Source organism: Grampus griseus, assembly GCF_964374135.1.
Source record: "Grampus griseus genome assembly, chromosome: 7".
Taxonomy (NCBI): domain Eukaryota; kingdom Metazoa; phylum Chordata; class Mammalia; order Artiodactyla; family Delphinidae; genus Grampus; species Grampus griseus.
The window spans coordinates 58,236,076-58,261,573 of record NC_139001.1 but is presented as its reverse complement, the minus strand read 5'-3'; the positions used below and the strand labels follow the sequence as shown (position 1 = coordinate 58,261,573).

General features: G+C 37.3%; 1 protein-coding gene across 1 annotated transcript in view; it reads right to left on the bottom strand.

Moving 5' to 3' along the window:
• The window catches only part of CIRSR (corepressor of RBPJ and splicing regulator), a 39,823-nt gene that overhangs the window by 5,710 nt on the left and 8,615 nt on the right, over positions 1–25,498 (bottom strand). The window contains 5 exon segments of the mRNA XM_082658862.1: positions 17,907–18,024; positions 23,026–23,074; positions 23,450–23,514; positions 23,602–23,612; positions 24,410–24,483. Coding sequence (XP_082514988.1) covers positions 17,907–18,024; positions 23,026–23,074; positions 23,450–23,514; positions 23,602–23,612; positions 24,410–24,483 — 317 coding nt within the window.

Genomic DNA, 25,498 nt, shown 5'->3' with positions numbered 1-25,498 from the left:
ATATTTTTCACAAAAAATGCTCTTAATAGTAACATTTTTCAAAACCCAGTCTTATTCACTTCTTTTTGTACTTAAACTTTCTCCTTCTATCATCAAAACTTCTAGAAAGATATGACAAGTCAGGTTTAATTAAGATATATTCAGCAAGGTATCTTTATACTTTCATGTTACTGTGGTAGTGGCTATGTAGAGTTAACCTGACAGAAATGACTCCAGCTCTCTGAGAACTCAAAATTTAATTGATATAATATCAATAGATTATATAGGTATGTTGAAGACAGATTTTACAATATGTTCAAATGCAAAATGACTACTTTTTTTGGATGCCTTTATAATTTAAATTACAGATGGAGCTGGGGTTCAGGAAGGTTTGGTTTGCTCTTAAATTTGCTATGGCAGAATGATTCTAGAGAACTCAGAAAAAGGGCATTTGTTTTAAAATGTAGATTTGTGAAGGCTCCTTTCTAGATCACTTCAGTCAGGCTGGGTTAAGCCTCCACAGCTTGAAAACCAGTGTTCCAACTTAGAAAAGTTGGTCCACTGAAGAAACTGTTTTTCAACATTCATTAATTTTGCAAACTTTCTTTGCTGTGATGTGGGTAAGCACCAAAATACTAACTGTGACTATGGTATTCAGTTCTATGCCCTGATTAGACCCAGACTATTTTCTACTAGAAAAACAACATGAAGTCAATGTCACAGAAAAAATAAATTCTCAGAAGGCAAATTATGTCGTACAAAATTATGTTTGTAAAGGGTTTAATCTATTCATTAAGAGCATTCATTTTTATAGAACGAAGCAATAGAAGGTGAAAAATGTTCTGTAGTAAGATAGGTATTTTATCAGAGAATAATATAGGAGTCAAAAGTGCTGGCCGTGAGAAAGGCCCTGTCGCCGACTTCCCAATTAGAGGACAGCAGTCCCACGTGAATCCCACAAATGGCACAGGAGGGAGACTAATGCTGAAGGAAGAGATATTCCTGTGTCTCACTGTTAGCCTGGGCCCATCTGCTCTTCCCAAGGACAGAGCTATCTTCCTTCCAAAGTTCACTGTTCCTTTCAAATGAAGCATTACCTTCTACAGTTTTATGGTATTCAGTGGGAAAAAGGACACTGAGTTACAGGTTAAGTATGGCTGTATTAGAAATACTTTCCCCTCCTTCCCCCAAATTTAATACACTAATTTAATTTATAGGATGCTACTGCTTCCTGAGACTAAAATTCTATTCCTAGAGTGAATATCATTTTGTTTGTGATGACAGTGGTGATTAATTATTTTCCTTCTCATTCTGTGTGTGTATTTTAACTTGATACAATGAAAAAATCTCAAACCTAGGGAGAATAAAGAGTTCTATATATTCATTACACAGCTTCAACAATTATCAATGTTTTGCCATCCTTGTTTTATTTATTACCTCCAGGGTTTTTTGTTTCTTTTTTGATAGAGTATTTTAAATAAAGTTTCAGACATCACTTTGGTATATAAATCACTAATACGGGCTATTTCTTAAAAATAAAGCCCTAACACCTTTGTTACACTTATTAATACTGACAGTTATAAAATCCAGTCAACATTCAGATTTCCCCAATTATCTCAAAAAAATTTTTTTTTTACAGTTGGCTTGTTCACATTAGGATCCAAACAAGTTCCACACATTGCATTCGGTTTATGTATCTCTTAAGTCTCTCTCTCCCTCTCTACTTTTGAGGTACAAATGACACATATCTTAAATCTCTTTTAATCTAAAAAAAGGTAGCCACTTTTCCTCCACTCCCCCCTTATTGCTATTCATTTGTTGAAGAAACTGGGTCATTTGTACTGTAGAATCTCCCCCATTCTGGGTAGTGATGTCATTTAATATGTTCTTCTGGCGCTTGTATTTACTGTAAATGAGCAGTTAGATCTAGAGGCTTATTATTACATTATTTTGGTATTTTATAACACATACTTTAGGGGAATAATGGAAAGTTTTCTGAAGTTTGGATTCAGGAAAATGAGACCTGAAAAGAAACACATTTTTGCTAATGAACTAGACTAAGGAAAAAAGGCTGAGACTTCAACCTGGTATGTTCTTGCTTTCATCATGCATTTATTGTAGTCACAGTAACAGTGATACAACCTTAAAAATGCGTGGGTTTGAAAATAAACCCCCAAACACATCACAAATGAATTATGATTCTTATTTCCATGAAAAGTATGACATTTATTTCTTCCTTCTTTCTTACAGTTAAACTGACTATATATTGTGAAAAAGCCACTCCCTGTCACTAAATGTAAAACGGACACTTAGAAACACTAGTAATAGTACACGATCAAGAGGGAGAATTATCACAGTTATCTTACATTTGTATTTGAATCCTAACATTACCTAACCTTTTTGCTTTAAAGAAAGCTTATAGAAAGTTACCTTAAAAAAAGACTGAAAAGGGGGGCACAGCATGCAGCACAAGTCCCAGGGAAAAAGTGAACAAAGCTATTAATAAAGTGTGTGGGTGATTTTTATTTATATAGATGAGAATGTTTTATGTATGATTTTCTAAAGGTTATGCAAGAACCAATTGTACTGAATTGTAATAAAACTGCTCCATACTGAGAATTTTCCTGACACGTTGCCAGTTCATCTTAGTGGAGGCTGGAAACAATAAGGTTTCTTATTGCCCTTATCCTGAGTTCATACTGGAGAAAGCTAATTTGATCTCTATTAAGACATACAATGTAAAAGAAAAATTAAACATTTCATTTTTTGTGTCTGGAAAATACACAAAGGCAGGGAAAGATGAAACTGCCCTTATTGTATGCTAGTGAAAAACACTTTATAAAAAACAACCTTGCCTTACAGAATCAATAATGTTAAAGATATTTGAGGTATATCTGATTATGTCTTCACACTTATATTTTCAACTTAATTTACATGCAGGTATTTTACTGATGACACAACAATCACTAAATACTAAAGTGAATAAAGATAATAAAGTGAATTCATAGTCCTAGAGGACTAAGAAAAATCATCTGTGTTGTGATGAACATGAAGTATTAGAAGTCAGCACTATGTTCTAAAGAAGTTATGAGAATATGAACGCTCTTGAAAAGTTGTGCATCCATGAACCTCAAAAACAGTATGTTGAGTCAAAGAAGTCAGACACAGAAGAACACATACTGTATGATTCCATTTATATGAACTTCATGAACAGGTAAAAGTAATATATGGGATTAGAAATGAGAGTAGTAGTTGTAGGTGGAGGATGCCAACTGGAAGGGGATAGAAGGGTATTTACCAGGGTGACAGCAATGCTCTATGCTCTGTATTTGTCAGAAACATTGGTTACATGGGTGCATACATTTGTCAAACTCAATCTACACTTAAGACCAGTGCATTTTACTTAAAAATAAATTAAATCAGTCAACAGTAATTACTGAATGACTGAATTACTATAGACTCTCACTACATTTCTATACTAGATCTCTCTCAAACTATGGAGAGAGCCCTGCATAGGGAATTTCAACTTATTCTTCCCTAGTATATAACATAGAAAGTGATTTTACAAATCAGTATGTATTATTGAGGGCTTATTATTTTATCTCACTAGGTACTTGAAAATAAAGAATGGAGAACTTGGTTTTTGCCTTCAAGCTTATAATCTTTTTTGGGAAAATTAGTTAATATAAAAGAATAGGAAAAATATAAATTGTAAATTTGTGTTATAAGATATATTCAGAGAATAAGATGATAAACAGTGATGTTTAGTATAGTTAGCAAAGCCTAACTCTTCAGCCACTCACTAAACTATTATTTAGTAAGCATGTGCATTGTGGAAAGCATTGGGAATACAAAGATAAATAAGATACATTACATATTTCAGAAAAGCAATACTTTCTAGGAAAGAACTAGAAACTGAGTTTGACTTTCAAACTCATAGGATTTAGAGAAAGGTAAAAAATATGGCATTATAAATGAGTGGAACACGACGAAGGTTCATGTTAACTTAAGTTTGATTTGGGTAGAATTAATATTTACTAGGTAGACTACATTTCATTCATTCTCCTTTACCCAGGTAATCAGTAGTTAATTTCCTTTACTTGAAGTTGGCAGACCTTGAGTAGATGGAATGATATTAACAGGAAGAGTCATGTAAAAGAGAGTTATGATTGGGATCTGAGAATCATAATACCCCTTTGAGATTAGGGGAGGTGTAGCCTCCACTAGCCCCACATATGCCTTTAACACAGAGCAGAGCCATTTACTGACAGAACAGGATTGCAATTAATTTGTTAATGTCAATGGAATTTCAAGGCATAGCCACTCTAACAACACATTTAATCACTGAATTGTAATAGTGCTTATAAATAGTTCAAAATGAGTAACCATCTGTAGTCACTTAAAATAGCCAAAATTTAAAGTACTAATCAAGAACATCAATTTGACCTTTGAAACACTATGAATTGACAAGTTTTACTGAATAATCTCTTTAATAGGTCAATATTTGTTTTTAGATAATTAGTTTTCTCATGCATTTAAAAACATGTATGTGCCCGACTTATCAAATTTTTTTTAAACTTCTTATTTTATGTTATATTTTTTTTAATTTAATTTTTATTTTTGGCTGCATTGGGTCTTCGTTGCTGTGCGCGGGCTTTCTCTGGTTGCAGCGAGTGGGCCTCTCACTGCGGTGGCGTCTCTTGTTGCAGAGCACAGGCTCTACGCACGCGGGCTTCAGTAGTTGCAGCACGCGGGCTCTAGAGCACAGGCTCAGTAGTTGTGGTGCACGGGCTTAGTTGCTCTGCGGCATGTGGGATCTTCCTGGACCAGGGCTCAAACCCACGTCCCCTGCACTGGCAAGCGGATTTTTATCCACTGCACCACCGGGGAAGTCCCTAAAACTTTTTATTTTATATTGGAGTATAGCCGATTAACAATGCTGTGATAGTTTCAGGTACACCACAGAGCGACTCAGCCATACACATACATGTATCCCTTCCCCCCCAAACTCCCCTCCCATCCAGGTTGCCACATAACAGTAAGCAGAGTTCCCTGTGCTATAACAGTAGGTCCTGGTTGGTTATGCGTTTTAAATACAGCAGTGTGTACATGTCAATCCCAAACTCCCTAACTATCCCTTCCCTCCACCCTTCCTCCCTGGTAACCATATGTTTGTTCTCTCCCTTCCTCCCTGGTAACCATATGTTTGTTCTCTAAGTCTGTAAGTCTGTTTCTGTTTTGTAAATAAGTTCATTTGTATCATTTCTTTTTAGTTTCTGTGTATAAGCGATATCATATGACATTTCTCTTTCTCTGACTTACTTCACTCAGTATGACAATCTCTAGGTCCATCTATGTTGCTGCAAATGGCATTATTTCATTATTTTTTATGGCTGAGTAATTACTGACAAGGGCTTAATTTTCAAAATATACAAAGAGTTCATACATCTCAATAACAAAAAACCACACAACTACATATTAAAGGAGAGGAGAAGTGGTGCCTGCCTAACTTTCCTTTTTATTTTGAGGTCGATCCTTTATTAGTTTTAATATCCACCTATTTGAAGAGTTTAGCTTTAAAGGGATTCTGGTAACACAAATACTTTTTCTGTAGTAGAATTATGTTGAAGGATTTAAAAAAAATTCTGCCATCAGATGTAGGGCTATCTCAGTAGCTATCCTGGGAGGATTCAACTTCTTCAAGGAGTTACATAAAAGAACTCCGTAACAGATAAGGGCGGGATGTGCCAGAAGGGCAACTGAGTTTATCATCTTTCTTTCTAAACAAAGTCCCTCCAGCATGCTCCAGCATGCTCCTAGGTGTCCTTCTAGTACAAGCTTATGATCAGACAATTATTTTGTTAAATTTCCCAAACATATTCTCAAGCAACAAAAATTCCTCCAACATGATAGGTTGATGGAAAGATGGAGGAGCAGCATGTGGGAGTACTACTGCAGGAAACTGCTATTAGTACTACAGCTTAGTGTAATATTCTTCGACAAAAATTAAATCAAGACTTAGGGGAAATAAGGCAAGGAAAAGAGCACTGATATGTAAACAAATGTTTGCAACAAGTATAAAATAATACTTTCCTCAATTTAAGCTATTATTAATTTTCATATTGTTTAAATGCACTAAAACCTTTGGCGTACACAAGACTGGTTAGAGAAACCTGAAACATTAAGTACCAATCATCATTTTAGCTGTCAGTGGTATGGCTGTATCTCATACTTAAGCGTTATAAAGAAAAAGAAATTTTGTATATGTCAAGAATATGCAGTGATACCATTTTGCATTTAAAATTTACTTTGATTAAAAACGTGAAATTTACCATATTATCATATAGAGTCAGTTCCAAATATTCTTAAAATTAAGTTTAAAAAAATGGCAGGGGGCTTCCCTGGTGGCGCAGTGGTTGAAAGTCCGCCTGCTGATGCAGGGGACATGGGTTTGTGCCCCGGTCCAGGAAGATCCCACATGCCGCGGAGCGGCTGGGCCCGTGAGCCATGGCCGCTGAGCCTGCGTGGCTGGAGCCTGTGCTCTGAAACGGGAGAGGCCACAACAGTGAGAGGCCTGTGTACTGCCCCCCCAAAAAAAAATGGCAGGGACTTCCCTGGTGGCACAGTGGTTAAGAATCCTCCTGCCAATGCAGGGGACACAAGTTTGTGCCCTGGTCTGGGAAGATCCCACATGCCACAGAGCAACTAAGCCCATGCACCACAACTACTGAGCCCGTGCTCTAGAGCCCGTGAGCCACAACTACTGAGCCCATGTGCCACAACTACTGAAGCCTGTGCGCCTAGAGCCCGTGATCTGCAACGAGAAGCCACCACAATGAGAAGCTCGCATACTGCAACAAAGAGTAGCCCCTGCTCGCCACAACTAGAGAAAGTCCACGCACAGCAACAAAGACCCGACGCAACCAAAAATAAATAAATAAATAAATAAATTTAAAAGATCATTTTAAAAAATGGCAAAGTAACTTTAAATATATAGCAACTTAAACCTAAAAAAACAAAAGTCAAATAATTAGTACAATATGAATCTTATGTTAACATATTTCGAATCAATGTTTCTTCACTTTTGCTTTTACAACTTTTAGGCTTCAGTCCAATACATGAAGAGCCTGAAATTCCTCCCATTCTCACAACAAGAAAAAAGCTGAAAAAAGTGAACATCAATAAATCTTATAGATCTATCGGAGAATTGAGATCACAGAGCAAATCACTGCCCCCAAATGGGAGAGACAGGTGATACAGAGACTCAGTTTACCGAGACCAGAAACCAACAGAGCCAGCAATTGGTAGAAATACTTAAAGGATAACTGACTATTCTTGGAGACTGAGCAAGGACTAGCTTGAGAGATGAAAACTCCTGGGGGCTCAACCTTAAAGGGGCCCCAACACTTCTGTGAGTTTTACTTCCAGAAGCCCCACTAGGTTCTCACTGTGAACATTAAATAACAATCCCCTTGTACTTCCAACAGTGGGAAGGGAAAAGTAATCATCTTGAAATACGCCCAGAGCATTTTGTTGTCCTGAACAAATGCTTACCCTCAAAGGAAGCTATTTCACCAGAGCCTAACCTATGTGGGTGAAGAAAAAAAGCTGAGAAGTGGGGGAAAAAAAGCTGAGAAACACATGTGAAGGTTACAGCCCAGGGGCAGAAGCTCACTAAAAAACTGAAACCTAGTCATAGGATTATAGAATGCTTCCCCTCCCCTCATATCTTACCACTACAACAGTAGGGCTCCTGTAAAATAACATAAGATTACAACTGAAGCCAGGCTCAGCCTCTATTAACAGAGTCTGTAGGGAAACCCAAAGATAACAGAGGAGACCAAAACAATGACACCAGAGGATATTTATCCTCTAAAATCTACAGCTATAGCAAAGAGTAAATACAACCTAACTCCTAGCCAGATAAACATAAAACCTCACACTAAAGGCCTATTTATCTCAGTTCTGTCTACCTGATACACCATGTCTGGCTTTCAACAAAAAATTACAAGTATGATAAGAGGCAAAAACCACAGTCGGGAAAGCAAAGCAAGCATCAGAATCAAGCTCAGCTATAATGAAGATTCTGGAATTATCAGATTGGGAATCTAAAATAACTAAGATTCATATGCTAAGGGCTCTAATGGAAAAAGTGGACAACATGCAAAACAGATAGGTACTGTAAGCAGAGAAATGGAAACTCTGAGAAAGAATCTAATGGAAATGACAGAAATAAAAAACACTAATAGAAATGAAGAATGCTTTTGATGAGGTCATCAGTAGACTAGGCATAACTGAGGAAAGAATCAGTAAGCTTTAAGATAGGTCAATAGAAACTTCTCAAACTGAACAGAAAATTAAAAAAAAAAAAGGGAACCCAGAATATCCAAAAACTGTAGGACAATTACAAAAGGTGTAACATATGTACAACAGGAATACCAGAAGGGAAAGAAAGAAGACAGAAAAGAACAGAAAAAAATATTTGAAATAATAATGGCTGAGATTTCTCAAGACTAATGATAGACACCAAACCACAAATCCAGGAAGCTCAGAGAACATGGAGCAGGATAAATACCAAAAATCTGTACCTGGGTATATGATATTCAAACTGCAGAAAATCAAAGATGAAGAGAAAATCTTGAAAGATGTCAGAGGGGGAAAAAAACCTTACCAAGAGAGGAACAAGGATAAGAATCATGAGACTTCTCTTAAGAAACCATGCAAGCAAGAGGAGAGTGGAGTGAAATATTTAAAGGTTGAAAGGAAAAACCTACGAACATAGAAATTATCCAGTATCCAGTAAAATTATCCTTCAAAAGTGAAGAAGAAATACTTTCTCAGGCAAACAAAAATTGAGGAACATGTTACTAGTAGACCTGCCTTTCAAGAAATATTAAAAAGAAGTTATTCAGAAAGAAGGAAATGACATAGATCAGAAACTTAGATCTAAATAAAGAAAGAGCATTTGAGAAGAAATAAAAGATACTATTCAAAATAATAACAGCAAGAATAAACCGGATGCATTATAACTTATGGATAAATGAAATGTATGACAGTAATGTTATAAGAGACAGGAGAAGGGAACTGTGTTATATAACAGATATTGGTTTACTCTGTTATAAGGTACTGGCACTACTCATGAAGTGGTACAGTGTTATTTGTAAGTGGACTTAGATTAGCTGTAAATGTACACTGCAAATTCTAGGGCAACAACTAACATTTTTTAAAAATTAAGCATAATTGATATGCTAAGAGAGGAGAGAAAATGGAATCACATAAAATACTCAATTAAAACCAGAGAAAGCAGAGAGTGGAAGACAAAAACAAAGAACAAGGGGGCTTCCCTGGTGGCGCAGTGGTTGAGAGTCCGCCTGCCGATGCGGGGGACACGGGTTCGTGCCCCGGTCTGGGAAGATCCCACATGCCATGGAGCAGCCGGGCTTGTGAGCCGTGGCTGCTGGGCCTGCGTGTCCGGAGCCTGTGCTCTGTGGCGGGAGAGGCTGCGGCAGTGAGAGGCCCGCATACCGCAAAAAAAAAACAAAGAACAAGGACAACAAATAGAAAACAATTATAAATATGGCAGCTTTTAATCCAATTATGTCAATAATAGATAGAAAAAGATCTGACTCTGTGTTGTCTACACAAACCCAAGTTAAATATAAAGACACAGAGAGAGAGATTAAAGGAAAGATATGGAGAAAGATATACCATGCTAACACTAATAAAATAAAGCTGGAGTATTACATTGTTTTCAGATAAAGCAGATTTCAGACCAAGGAAATTTATCAAGGATAAAGAAAGACAATTACATAATGAAAAAGGGGCTTATTCTCCAAGACATAACAATCCCAAATGTATATGCACCTAACAACAGAGCATTAAAATATGTGAGGCCAAAACTAACATAAGTGTTTTTAGAAATAGACAAATCCCCAACTACAGTTGGAGACTTCAGTGCTCCTCTCTCAGAAATGGACAGATACAGCAGGCAGAAAATCAGCAGGATATAGTTGAACAGCACCATCTATCAACCTGATCTAGTTGTTATTTATTGAGTACTTCAGCTAACAACAGCAGAATACACATACTTAAGCTCATATGGCAGCAGTCCCCAACCTTTCTGGCACCAGGGACCAGTTTCATGGAAAACAATTTTAACACGGACGGGGGGTGGGGGGTGGGATGGTATGGTTCAGGCGGTAATGCGAGTGATGGGGAGCAATGGGGAGCGGCAGATGAAGCTTCGCTTGCTCACCTACCACTCACCTCCTGCCGTGTGGCCCAGTTCCTAACAGGCTGCGGACCGGTACTGGTCCACGGCCCAGGGGTTGGGGACCCCTGTCATATGGAACAGTCACCAAGACCACATGCTGAGCCATAACCTTAGCATATACCTTAATACTAAAAGAATAGAAATCATACAAAGAATGCTCTCAGACCAAAATGGAATTAAACTAGAAACGAATAACAGAATGATAGCCAGAAAATCCCCAAATATTTGGAGATTAAATAAACACACTCCTAAATAACACTCAGATAGAAGAAGTCTCAAGAGAAACTTAATATTTTGAACTAAATGAAAATGAAAATACAACTGTTGTATAATAAAGAACTCTGTCCCCAATTCGTGGAAGGGAGCCTCTAGATATCAGTTTTCTTGAGTGATAGGAGTGTCTTTGTTATTCATGGTGAGCCCCTAGATAGGTTTTGCCAAGGAGATGACTCAGGATGGGGCTGGCCACACCAGAAAGGCTAACCATGTGATTCAAGAGTTGGAGCTTTGAGCCACATATCAGCCTGACCTCTGGGGGAAGGGAAAGGGACGAGAGATTGAGTTCAACCACATGGCCAATTATTCAATGAATCATGCCCATGTAATTAAACCCTAACAAAAACTCTGGACAGCCTGGATGAGTTTCCCTCATTAACAATACTCTGTGCATATTGGTGTACGTCAATAGGTAAGGAAGATGACATGTCCAGACCCGTGGAGAGAGGACACTGAAGCTACGTGTTTGGGGTAGGGAGAGGCAAGGAAATTTTGTGTTAAAGTGTGAAATTTTCATTGCCTAGGACTGGGGGAGACTGGGGACTGGGGATAAGAACTGAGAGGCGTGGCGTTTCATTTTGAGGAAATGAAAATGTTCTAAAATTGACTGTGGTAATGGATGTACAACTCTGTGAATATACAAATTCAAAGCCATTGAATTGTATACTTCAAATGGATGAACTGTATTGTATGTAAATTATAACTCAATAAAGCTATTAAAAACACTTGCTCAAGGAAATGAAAAGACAAGCCACAGACTTGGAGAAAATATCTGCAGAAGACATATCTGATAAAGGACTGATACCACAAATATATAAAGAATTCTTAAAACTCAACAATAAGAAAGCAAATAACCCAGTTTAAAAAAATGGGCCAAAGGCCTAACAGATACCTCTCCAAGAAGATATACAGATGGCAAATAAGCTTATGAATAGATGTGCTGCATAACATGTCATCAGGGAAATGAAAAATAGAACAATGAGATACCACTACATACCTACTAGAATGACCAAAATTCCTAACACGGACAATGCCAAATGCTGGTGAGGCTGTGGAGCTACAGGAACTCTCATTCATTGTTGGTGGGAATGTAAAATGGTGCAACTACCTTGGATCAGTTTGGCAGTTTCTTATAAAACTAAATATACTCTTACCACATGATCCAGCAATCACATTCCAAAAACCTGCACATAGATGTTTATAGCAGCTTTATTCGTAACTGCCAAAACATGGAAGCAACCAAGATGTCCTTCAGCAGGTGAATGGATCAATAAACTGGTACGTCCAGACAATGTGCTATTATTCAGCACTAAAAACAAATACACTATCAAGCCATGAAGAGACATGGAGGAACCTTAAATGCATATTACTAAGTGAAAGAAGCCAATCTGAAAAGGCCACATACTATAGATTCCAACCTTCAGGAAAAGGTGAAACTATGGAGACAGTAAAAAGATCAGTGGTTGTTAGGGGTTAGAGGGGAGCGGGGGATGGATACTCCAAGCACAGATGATTTTTTAGGGCAGTGAAACTACTCTGTATGATACTATAATGGTGGATACATGCCATTATACATTTGTCCAAACCCATGGAATGTACAACACCAAGGGTGAGCCCTAAGGTAAATTGTGGACTTTGGGTGATAATGATGTGTCAATGTAGGTTCATCAACTATAACAAATGTACCACTCTGATGGGGGATGCTGATAATGGGGGAGGCTATGTATTTGTGGAGGCAGGTGGTATATGGGAACTCTCTGTGCTTTTCTCTCAATTTTGCTATGAACCTAAAACTGCTCTTAAAAAAAAGTCTTTTAAGAAAAAACACAAATAAGACTGAAACAAAACAAACAAAAAGATTAAGTAGTAGACATCCAGATATCTGTGACCATTAAATCTACTAAAGCCAAACAAAACAAAACAAAACAAAAACACCCACTTGCCTTGTTGAAAACCCCCACTGTGGATTTAAAAAATGATGTTTAATTTCAATATACATTAAAAACATGAGTAAGTAACAGAAGGTAAGAGGCAATGATAAGAGTAAGGGCTGGGCTTCCCTGGTGGTGCAGTGGTTGAGAATCTGCCTGCCAATGCAGGGGACATGGGTTCGAGCCCTGGTCTGGGAGGATCCCACATGCCACGGAGCAGCTAAGCCTGTGCGCCACAACTGCTGAGCCTGCGCCCTGGAACCTGCGAGCCACAACTAGAGCCCGTGTGCTGCAACTACTGAAGCCCACGCGCCTAGAGCCCATGCTTCGCAGTGGAAGAGGCCACCACAATGAGAAGCCTGCGCACCACAACAAAGAGTAGCCCCCACTCACCGCAACTGGAGAAGGCCCATGCACAGCGGTGAGGACCCAACGCAGCCAAGGATAAATGAATAAATTTATTTCAAAAAAACAAAAACAAAAAACAATAACCTAATCTTAACCTTAAGAAGCAAACTAAAACCAAAGCAAAAAGAAAGAAAGGAATAATAGATATTGGGGTGAAAATTTATGAAATAGAGAATAAAATACAATAGAGAACATCAACAACAACAACAACAACGAAGAGTAAGGGCTACAGAGTATAAACAAAAGGCTGGTGGGTCAGGCATTTAGTTATGTTGTAATATAAAAATATTTTATAAAAATTCAGTCACCACTGAAGCTTATAAGTTTTATATATAATTTTGATATATCTAGAGTGGACAAAAACTTATAAAGTTAAGATGATCTTATCAGTAGAAAAGATATTCTAAACCAGCTTAGCCAAAAGAAGCATTTTGATTGCCTAATTTAACTTTGTAAAGGAGAAGTAAATCTTATAGCTGGTCTCTGTAAACCTCACAGCTGGAATGTTCTAACAGCACCTTGCAGTTTCCAGTGATCAAAGTAAGTTACTTTATGTACTAAACTAAGAATTTCATAATAGAAATAATGTAACAGCAGGGGGTGCAGTTATCATGAAATAATTACACTCCTGGGAGATTACAGGCACAAGGCTGTACCCCAGGGGTGTGATTATCCCACGATAACCGTATCCACTGAAATTGCCTTATTGCAAAAATAATCTCTATTCACTGGTGAGACATTATTCAATAGGTGATTTTTTTAAATGAAAAGTTTTTAGCTTGAATCAGCAAGTGGATTAGGAAATTGGCCAGTTTATTATTCATTGCATTCAAATTTTGAATATAACATCATTATTTGCTTTCCTATTTGATACAGTAGAGTATTTTTGATTTGGTTTTGAGAAACCTTTAGGAGTTTCTAATAATGTTAGTTAAGTGGTATCGCTAAATTCAGGTCAAACTTTAAAAGGGATTAAGTGAGCAAAACCATTTAAAATAATTTATTTCTATGTATAAGTTTTAATTCCTCTAATATTCCTTTAAAAACTATAAATGTATAACCACTGTTAATATTTTAGTGTATCTCCTTCCAGGCATTTTTATTTTTCTAAAAGTATCTCTCTATATGTCTACCTAAACATATAAAGAGAAACATGAATGGAATCCATGTAATTACCTTGTTTTATAATGTTTATTTGACCAAATGTTGTAAACAACATCCATTCATTAAGAAATCTTCCTGTCATTTTTAATGGCTGCATAGTATAGTATTCCCCTGTGGCAATATCCCATAATTATTCACTTACATCCTTTTATTAGATATTTAGGTTCTCTACCTGTCTTACTATTATACACAATGCTTTACGACAAAAATCTTGGGACGTATCGATGATTATTTCTGTAGGATAAATTTATGACTGTGTAATATTAGTAAAACATAATTTAAACAAAAAAACAAGGTCCTGTTTCCCAAATCTTCTGTTGTTCTTACATACAGCTGAAGCTGATGGTTCTCAACGCTGACAGTGCATCAGAAATAGATCAGTAACTTTCATCATCTTATGTGGTATCACAGATGGTGAAAGTTACTGATCTATTTTTACCATAATCTTATCATAGAGTTCAGTGCTTTGAGGTATTCTTAGAAAAGTAAGACACAGGATTTAAGAAATTTAAAATACTGCTTCTTAATTTTTTTTTCTTTACTTGATATATCCTGGTATACCCTCATGTGTCAATAGCTTGTCAATATAGATCAATAGCTTGATTCATATATCTATATCTAATGGCTATATGGTATTCCATTTTGGCTATATTGGTATTCCAATTAATTCCGTAATTAATTTATTTTAAAAATTAGAAAAAATTTTTTGGCCACGCTGAGCATCATGCAGGATCTTAGTTCCCTAACCAGGGATTAAACCTGTGCACCCTGCAGTGGAAGCATGGAGTCTTAACCACTGGACCGCCAAGGAAGTCCCCATAATTAATTTTTTAAAAATACACCAATAGGGCTTCCCTGGTGGCACAGTGGCTAAGAATCCGCCTGCCAATGCAGGGGACACAGGTTCAGTCCCTGGTCCAGGAAGATCCCACATGCCATAGAGCAACTAAGCCCATGAGCCACAACTACTGAGCCTGTGCTCTAGAGCCCGCGAGCCACAACTACTGAAGCCCACGCACCTAGAGCCCGTGCTCTGCACCAAGAGAAGCCACTGCAATGAGAAGCCTGCACACTGCAACAAAGAGTAGCCCCCGCTTGCCACAACTAGAGAAAGCCCGTGCGCAGCAACGAAGACCCAATGCAGCCAAAAATAAATAAATAAAATAAACTTATATATGTAAAAAAATACATCAATAAAGTGTATGTGCCCGGTGCTATTCTAAGCACTACACGTGTATTAACTCATTTAGTTCTCTTAACAACCTTATGAGGTAGGTACTAGTATAATACCTATTTTACAGACACCGCAAACTGAGGCACAGAGCAGTTAGGCAGCTTGCTTAAAGTCACATGGCTACTAAGTAGAGAGCAGGGGTTCCAAATCAGGCATCTACGTACCTCCACACCTCCAGAGTCTGAACTTACAGTTCCTTCTGTGTGGGAGCTTGTTCCTTTTGCCTGAGATACCAAATGCTCTTCTCCCAGATCCTGCATGGTTGCATTTTTCTGTCTTCTAGGTCTCAGCCTAACATCACTTCCTCAGAGGGGCCCTTCCTGACCACCTCATCTAGTTATTCCCCATTTAGTTCTTATCACAGTGTCCAATGTAATTTTAATCAGAATTTATAAATACCTAGTACTTTCTTATTTATTAGTTTATTTTATGTCATTCCCAATAGAATGAAAGTAAGAACCTCTTCTGTCTTGCTACTGTGTTCCGAGAGCCTAGAAAAATGGCTGGCACAGAGTTAAGCACTCCATACGTATTGTTGAATAAATGAGTGAGTTTATTTTACCAACACCTTATTGACAGACATTTAGGGTTATTTCTAATCTTTACTACTATTAACCTTTGAGCATCTACCTTATCACTTTCTTACTATAAATTCCTGAACGTTGAATTTCCAGTAAAACGATATGCATGTTCTTAAGGCTTTTGATACATATCATCAAATAACTCTTCAGAAAGGCTGCTCCAATTTATCAATAGTGGATTAAAATGTTCATTTTATCATACTTGCTCCAACACTGTATGTGTTTTTCTTTTAAACCTTTAGCGCTCGTTCTTTTTGTTGCTGTTAGTAGACTTTCTAATACAGATTCAAGAGAAAGCAGGTCTGTTAGTTACTAAATAAAGGGCTATCCTAGTCTATGTATAGTCTACATCCTAGTCTCCTAGTATCCTGGAGTCTATCCTACTCATTCTCTCCAAGCAGAATCAAAGTAAGACAAGGCTGAGGAACAAAGACGGCAACTGCCACTGCCTGCCCCTAGCCAACACAGGGGTCATGTAGCTGGAAGAACACCACAAGGATGGAGAAAGAATGAAGAAAGATGCAACCCCTTCCAGCAAACAGAATATACCTTTCAAACATAACAACAGATCCCTGTGACTACCAAAATAACTGGTCAGAGATATTTGCGCCAGTGGGTTCTTCATCCTACTTTGCCCTCATTTTCTTTGGGGCTTTATTTCTTTGGGAGCTTCTCTCCCATCTTTCATCAGCTGAGTGAGGGCACGGGAGAGGGAGCATAGTATGTGGGCTTTAAGAGTACCTGCACTTAGGCATCAACAGGATGTTCTTTTGTCAGAGATTGCCAGACCAAGGTCTGTATGGCTATTTTCTCACTACTGAGCAGTTTTCCCTTTACCTAAGATGTTGGTTTTTAAACTTTTTTAAAGAGCAATAAGGATTTTAAAAAAATCAGTTGCAATATTGTGTCTGTACTTCCTCTAGCCATCCTGACACTCGTAACACCATTAATGAGACAGTGTCAAACCTGATAATGGATCAAATTCCTAAACTCCTAATATGAGAACTGGCATCTTGAATCCTACAGCCTGCATCTGGCTTGCTGGAAGAAGCCCAATGTCTAGCTATAGAAGAGGGCTGAAGGTCATATGCTGATTGAGGGTGAACCCTGGGCTCAGAAGTGGCAGTGGAAGCCTCAGGGAGCCTAAAGAGGTGCATCACAGGCCTAGATTAGCTGAGAGGTTGGGGCTTCACGCCCAGAACGTTTGCTTCAATGCAGCAGCTCTGCCTTCATATGTTCTATACACTGGGATTACGTGTAGGATTTATTTTAAAAAATTAAAAAAAGGTTCTATAGCTGCTTAAAAAATTCTGAAAATCTCAAGTTATATTATCATCCTTATTTTAAAATGAAGAACTGAAACTCATAAAGGTGAAATGACTTAAGGTTACAGGGTTAAGCAGGTTATTGCTATTATGATTCACTATGAGTTACTGTTGGATTAGTGTGGCTGTCTCAACAACATACTAACAAGGCACTGATAAATGTAACTTAAAAGTTCTCAGTTTTAGTATCTTTTTATAAAAAGAACCCAAATGATCCAAACCAAATTAGACCAATTTTTCTTAAGTAGACAATAACATGCAGGAAGGTAAATAACTTTCAAGTAGAAATTAATTTTAATATATCTAACATCTTTTAAAACTCAATTTTGATTTTATCTCGGAAACAAAAAATACAATTGTTGAGGCTTTTGTCCAGCCCAGTTCTACAACTCGGAAGGACATGAATGTGAGAAATAGCCATTTCATCCTTCTATTTTTAGGTTACCAACCTGATAAACTATGTTTAACACATCTGTTACTTTTCAAATCAATTTCACAGGGCCCTTGGCTAAAAAAATTAAATTCTAATATACAGCATTTCAAATTCAAAACATATGATCAGAGTTTCCTGTTGACCATCACATTTTGGGAATATAACCTAACCCCCAAAAACCAAACCAAACCAAATCAAACCAATACCCAGAGAGACAAAAAAAAAAAAAAGTTATTTTAGCTTCCCTTGTTTGCCCTCTTATAAATTCTAAAACAAACAAATAAATTATGTCTAGTGCCTACCTGAGCCATCAGTGGGAACTGAACTTGCATTAATTCCAGAAAGACCAAACAACGGACATTCTCGATCTGTATTGACATGACCCCATTTGTGACATTTAATGCACCTCACATTTCGAACCTGAGAAATAGTAAACGTTAATTATTTTGGTTACTAAAATACTAATAATCTAACCCATGTTCAACTCCCCGCTCCTTAGCAGAGTTTAAGTTAAATTAGTCTTGTTTTTAAAAGATCTCCAGGGAAAGAGACTCTACAACTATATTTGGTAATGTAATTCAAACACTAAAATCTTTTATCATAAATTATGCCTAAAAGCTAACCTGAATCCTATTTCTTTTTTCTAAAAATATTTATTTATTTACTTATTTGGCTGCATCATGTTTTAGTTGCAGCACATAGGATCTCCCTTGCGGCATGCAGGATCTTTCATTGCGGTGTGCGGGCCCTTCTTTGCAGCACGCTGGCTTCTCTCCAGTTGTGGCGTACGGGCTCAGCAGTTGCGGCGTGTGGGCTCTCTAGTTGTGGCACGTGGGCTCTAGAGTGCACGGGCTTACTTGCCCAGCAGCATGTGGGATCTTAGTTCCCCAACCAGGGATCGAACCCCTGTCCCCTGCATTGGAAGGTGGATTCTTTTTTTTTTAACATCTTTACTGGAGTATAATTGCTTTACAATGTTGTGTTAGTTTCTGCTGTATAACAAAGTGAATCAGCAATATGTATACATATATCCCCATATGCCCTCCCTCTTGCATCTCCCTCCCACCCTCCCTATCCCACCCCTCTAGGTGATCACAAAGCACTGAGCTGACATCCCTGTGCTATGTAGCTGCTTCCCACTAGCTATCTATTTTACATTTGGTAGTGTATATATGTCCATGCCACTCTCTCACTTCGTCCCAGTTTACCCTTCCTCCTCCCAATGTCCTCAAGTCAATTCTCTACGTCTGCGTCTTTACTCCAGTCCTGCCCCAGATTCACCAGAACCATTTTTTTTTTTTAGATTCCATATATACGTGTTAGCATATGGTATCTGTTTTTCTCTTTCCGCCTTACTTCACTCTGTATGACATACTCTAGGTCCATCCGCCTCACTACAAATAACTCAATTTCGTTTCTTTTTATGGCTGAGTAATATTCCATTGTATATATGTGCCGCATCTTCTTTATCCATTCATCTGTCGATGGACACTTAGGTTGCTTCCATGTCCTGGCTATTGTAAATAGTGCCACCATGAACACTGTGGCACATGGCTCTTTTTAAATTATGGTTTTCTCAGGGTATATGCCCAGTAATGGGATTGCTGGGTCATATGGTAGTTCTAATTTTAGTTTTTTAAGGAACCTCCACACTGTTCTTCACAGTGACTGTTATCAATTTACATTCCCACCAACAGTGCAAGAGGGTTCCCTTTTCTCCACACCCTCTCCAGCATTTACTGTTTGTAGGTTTTCTGATGATGCCCATTCTAACTGGTGTGAGGTGATACCTCATTGTAGTTTTGATTTGCATTTCTCTAATAATTACTGATGTTGAGCAGCTTTTCATGGGCTTCTTGGCCATCTATATGTCTTCTTTGGAGAAATGTCTATTTAGGTCTTCTGCCCATTTTTGGATTGGGTTGTTGGTTTTTTTTTGATATTGAGCTGCATGAGCTGCTTGTATATTTTGGAGATTAATCCTTTGTCAGTTGCTTCATTTGCAAATATTTTCTCCCACACTGAGGGTTGTCTTTTCATCTTGTTTACGGTTTCCTTTGCTGTGCAAAAGTTTGTTTCATTAGGTCCCATTTGTTTATTTTTGTTTTTATTTCCATTTCTCTAGAAGGTGGGTCAAAAAGGATCTTGCTGTGATTTATGTCATAGAGTGTTCTATGTTTTCCTCTATGAGCTTTATAGTGTCTAGCCTTACATTTAGGTCTTTAATCCATTTTGAGCTTATTTTTGTGTATGGTGTTAGGAAGTGGTTTTTTTTTTCTTTTTTAAACATCTTTATTGCAGTATAATTGCTTTACAATGGTGTGTTACTTTCTGCTTTATAACAAAGTGAATCAGTTATACATATACATATGTCCCCATATCTCTTCCCTCTGGCGTCTCCCTCCCTCCCACCCTCCCTATCTCAGCCCTCTAGGTGATCACAAACCACCGAGCTGATCTCCCTGTGCTATGTGGCTGCTTCCTACGAGCTATCTATTTTACGTTTGGTAGTGTATATATGTCCACACCACTCTCTCACTTTGTCCCACCTTACCCTTCCCCCTCCCCGTATCCTCAAGTCCATTCTCTAGTAGGTCAGCGTGTTTATTCCCGTCTTACCCCTAGGTTCTTCGTGACATTTTTTTTTTTTTTTTTAGATTCCATATACATGTGTTAGCATATGGTATTTGTCTTTCTCTTTGACTTACTTCACTCTGTATGACAGACTCTAGGTCTATCCACCTCATTAAAAATAGTTCAATTTCGTTTCTTTTTATGGCTGAGTAATATCCATTGTATATATGTGCCACATCTTCTTTATCCATTTATCTGATGATGGACACTTAGGTTGTTTCCATCTCCGGGCTATTGTACATAGAGCTGCAATAAACATTTTGGTACATGACTCTTTTTGAATTATGGTTTTCTCAGGGTATATGCCCAGTAGTGGGATTGCTGGGTCATATGGTAGTTCTATTTGTAGTTTTTTAAGGAACCTCCATACTTTTCTCCATAGTGGCTGTACCAATTCACATTCCCACCAGCAGTGCAAGAGTGTTTCCTTTTCTCCACACCCTCTCCAGCATTTATTGTTTGTAGATTTTTTGATGATGGCCATTCTGACTGGTGTGAGATGATATCTCATTGTAGTTTTGATTTGCATTTCTCTAATGATTAATGATGTTGAGCATTCTTTCATGTGTTTGTTGGCAATCTAAATATCTTCTTTGGAGAAATGTCTGTTTAGGTCTTCTGCCCATTTTTGGATTGGGTTGTTGGTTTTTCTGATACTGAGCTGCATGACCTGCTTGTAAAGTTTGGAGATTAATCCTTTGTCAGTTGCTTCATTTGCAAATATTTTCTCCCATTCTGAGGGTTATCTTCTCGTCTTGTTTATGGTTTCCTTTGCTGTGCAAAAGCTTTTAAGTTTCATTAGGTCCCATTTGTTTATTTTTGTTTTTATTTCCATTTCTCTTGGAGGTGGGTCAAAAAGGATCTTGCTGTGATTTATGTCATAGAGTGTCCTGCCTATGTTTTCTTCTAAGAGTTTTATAGTGTCTGGCCTTACATTTAGGTCTTTAATCCATTTCGAGCTTATTTTTGTGTATGGTGTTAGGAAGTGTTCTAATTTCATTCTTTTACATGGAGCAGTCCAGTTTTCCCAGCACCACTTATTGAAGAGGCTGTCTTTTCTCCACTGTATGTTCTTGCCTCCTTTACCAAAGATAAGGTGACCATAGGTGCATGGGTTTATCTCTGGGCTTTCTATCCTGTTCCATTGATCGATATTTCTGTTTTTGTGCCAGTAGCATACTGTCTTGATTACTGTAGCTTTGTCACATAGTCCGAAGTCAGGAAGCCTGATTCCTCCAGCTCCATTTTTCTTTCTCAAGATTGCTTTGGCTATTTGGGGTCTTTTTGTTTCCACACAAATTGTGAAATTTTTTGTTCTATTTCTGTGAAAAACGCCATTGGTAGTTTGATAGGGATTGTACTGAATCTGTAGATTGCTTTGGGTAGTAGATTCATTTTCACAATGTTGATTCTTCCAATCCAAGAACATAGTATATCTCTCCATCTGTTTGTATCATCTTTAATTTCTTTCATCAGTGTCTTATAGTTTTATGCATCCAGGTCTTTTGTCTCCTTAGGTAGGTTTATTCCTAGGTATTTTATTCTTTTTATTGCAATGGTAAATGGGAGTGTTTCCTTAATTACTCTTTAAGATTTTTCATCATTAGTGTATAGGAATGCAAGAGATTTCTGTGCATTAATTTTGTATCCTGCTACTTTACCAAATTCATTGATTAGCTCTAGTAGTTTTCTGGTAGCATCTTTAGGATTCTCTATGTATAGTATCATGTCATCTGCAAACAGTGACAGTTTTATTTCTTCTTTTCCAATTTGGATTCCTTTTATTTCTTTTTCTTCTCTGATTTCTTGGCTAAAACTTCCAAAGCTATGTTGAATAACAGTGGTGAGAGTGGGCAACCTTGTCTTGTTCCTGATCTTAGTGGAAATGGTTTCAGTTTTTCACCATTGAGAACAATGTTGGCTGTGGGTTTGTCATATATGGCCTTTATTATGTTGAGGTAGGTTCCCTCTATGCCTACTTTGTAGAGAGTTTTTATCATAAATTGGTGTTGAATTTTGTCTAAAGCTTTTTCTGCATCTATTGAGATTATCATATAGGTTTTATCCTTCAATTTGTTAATATGGTGTATCACACTGATTGATTTGCGTATATTGAAAAATCCTTGCATGGAAGGCGGATTCTTAACCACTGGACCACCAGGGAAGTCCCTCCTATTTCTTTTTGTGTGTTACTTTGTGGAAATAAAACACTGTCATCCAAAAAGAAATGGTAAAATACCAAAAAAGAATGATTTCATGGCTTAATGTTAAATCCTCTCATTTAAAAAAATTAACCTTTGAGGTTTCAATTTCCTAAACCAGGGGCTGGCATACTTTTTCTGTAAAGGGCCAGATAGCAAATATTATAGGGTTTATGGGCCAAAGGTCTCTGTTGCAACTACTCAGCTCTGCCAATAGAGCAGTAATATATAAATGAATAAGTAAGGCAGTGTTCAAAAAAAATGTTATTTATAACAAGGACCTGGCCCTCTGATGATAGTTTGTTCTGGTTCCAGACAGTTTTATATATTTTTTTGACCTTGAGCTAATTCTCCAAATTCCTTGAAAACCACAGAGACCATTATCATTATAACCCTTACTACAAAACTTTGAATCCTATCTTTTATCAGTTTAGTATATTTAGTATTTTCTCTCCTAGTCCTTCTATTATCTGATACAAATAGAAACCACAGAGCCCCTTTTCAGCTTAAATACCTTTTGGACAACAGTATAAAGAAGTGTTTATAAAAAAACCTTATTCTTACAGTATAAATATGTGTCACTTGCCTGAATACCAAAGGGCTGATCTCTGATGTTCATGTCATCTTTGGCATATCTATTAAGGAGAGAAAATGTACAAACTCAATATTAAGAACAATTTAATAATTAAACTAAAAATAGTTTTATAGTTCTGAGTAAATTATGAAATGTACGACTTCAATAAATAAACAGAACAATAAAATCTATTTAGTATTTGCAAACACCACTTCATTATTAAGTATCCAGTCTGATGATCTGTGATTTAAAAAAATGAAAAAAATAAAAATAGAACTAAAGACTATAATCAACCAAATGAGTTGCATAAGACAAATCATTAAAAATAACTTTTCACATTAGTTGCTTTCTCTAATGAATAAAAAGGCAACATAAGATGGGATATTATCTAAATTTAACGATACACATTTTATCTTAAAAGAAAACCAGCTCTTACTTTTCTCGTGGGGCCCCTTTTTGCCATTCAAATTTGTATTCAGTCTCTCCTTCAGTTTCTTCTTTCTAAAAACATTCATTAAAGTCTTTCAATTTTTCCATAAAATTACAATCTATTGCAAATAAATCCAAACATAGAAAACAGTACTTTACCTCTTTGTTTTCTTGATTGCATATCAAAAACATGGGAGGAAAAAAAGGTAGGTCAAGTTAAAAACGTCAACATAAAAGTCTGCTATCATATACGACACTATGATATCACGGTATTTAATTGTAACTTGTAAGAATGTATTAGTTTGACTTTTTTTCTTTCATAAGATAAAATTCAAATCACTGAAGGATAAAAAACAGTGAATAAGAAATAGTGTTTAATAAACACATTTATTTCTAGTCTTTAAACTTTTATATTTTTCATTGACAGTGAATATTATGCTTTGTATTTACAAGTATACTCAGTAAGAAGGACTAAATACACAAATTATAAAAGAATAAATGTAATTCTGGTGATGTTGAGATTATTTTCCTCCCCAAAGGACAAGTCATGAAATTATTACTAGATTAGACAAATATTTTTAGTATTTATTCTACTGTATTTTTTTTTTTTTTTGGCACTACACGGGCCTCTGACTGTTGTGGCCTCTCCCGTTACGGAGCACAGGCTCTGGATGCACAGGCTCAGCGGCCACGGCTCAGGGGCCTAGCCGTTCCGTGGCATGTGGGATCTTCCCGGACCGGGGCACGAACCAGTGTCCCCTGCATCGGCAGGCGGACTCTCAACCACTATGCCACCAGGGAAGCCCTATTCTACTGTATTGATTGCAGTATTTTAAAAAATTATTTTACAAAAATAATAGCAATTTTAAAAGATGAAGAGCAACTTCTAAACAATGTCTGTCATAACAGTTCTCAATCTTTACTTGCAAACACATCAAAGACTTAAAAAAAGGAAACGACCACGTACCTTTTTTAGCCCCTGGTGGAGCCTCATACATGAAATTAAGGCCATTCTTTACACGTTCATCTCCCATAAGCAATCTAAATAAAACAAGACATAAAGTTAGCAGTTTTTTGTAGGAGGAAAATATTACAGAAAAACTGTCCCTCCATACCCCTAAATCCTAAGGGAATTAGGATAAAATATTTTTATTAGAGATAAAGTTCCAGAAGTTTACTCCACTGATTAGATGACATCTGAAATATCTGACTGGAAATTCCAACAGTGCTGCCTCTTTAGTAACTAGTTGTAAATTCTGAGACTTCCTCATTACCTGAGAGATCCCGGCACTCCCAACTGAAATGAGGGAAAAAATGCCATGCTTCTTCTCACATGCTTTTCTTAAACTTTGAAATGCTGTGGAAATAGGGACAACTTTGAAATCCTATACGCCAACACAAATTTGGAATTAAGTTAAATAGTGCCAACATTTTTCATTAATTGTGAGGAATCAAACAGTTCTAGAAAAATGAGTCTCTCTGGAATTTCTTTAGGAAGGCAAATCCAATTAATTCTTAAAAGAGTCAAAGGCAATAAGAGAATCAAATTCTTTAGCGAGGCCAATGAAGAGAGAATAAAGATAATCTACAACAGGTTAATTACTATGATGGACTGCTGCATCTTAAAAATCATTTTCTTTCTTTTTTTTTAATAAATTTATTTTGTTTATTTATTTTGGCTGCATTGGGTCTTCGCTGCTGCGTGCGGGCTTTCTCCAGTTGCAGTGAGTGGGGGCTACTCTTCGTTGCGGTGCGCGGGCTTCTCGCTGCTGTGGCTTCTCTTGTTGAGGAGCACGGGCTCTAGGCACGTGGGCTTCAGCAGTTGTGGCTCACGGGCTCTAGAGTGCAGGCTCAGTAGTTGTGGTGCACGGGCTTAGTTGCTCTGTGGCATGTGGGACCTTCCCAGACCAGGGCTCGAAACCATGTCCCCTGCATTGGCAGGTGGATTCTTAACCACTGCGCCACCAGGGAAGCCCCTCATTTTCTTTTTTATCATTTCTGTTTTAACACCAAAAGTTCCCTGTTTGGGTTCTGTTTAGAGACATATGCTGTGCTT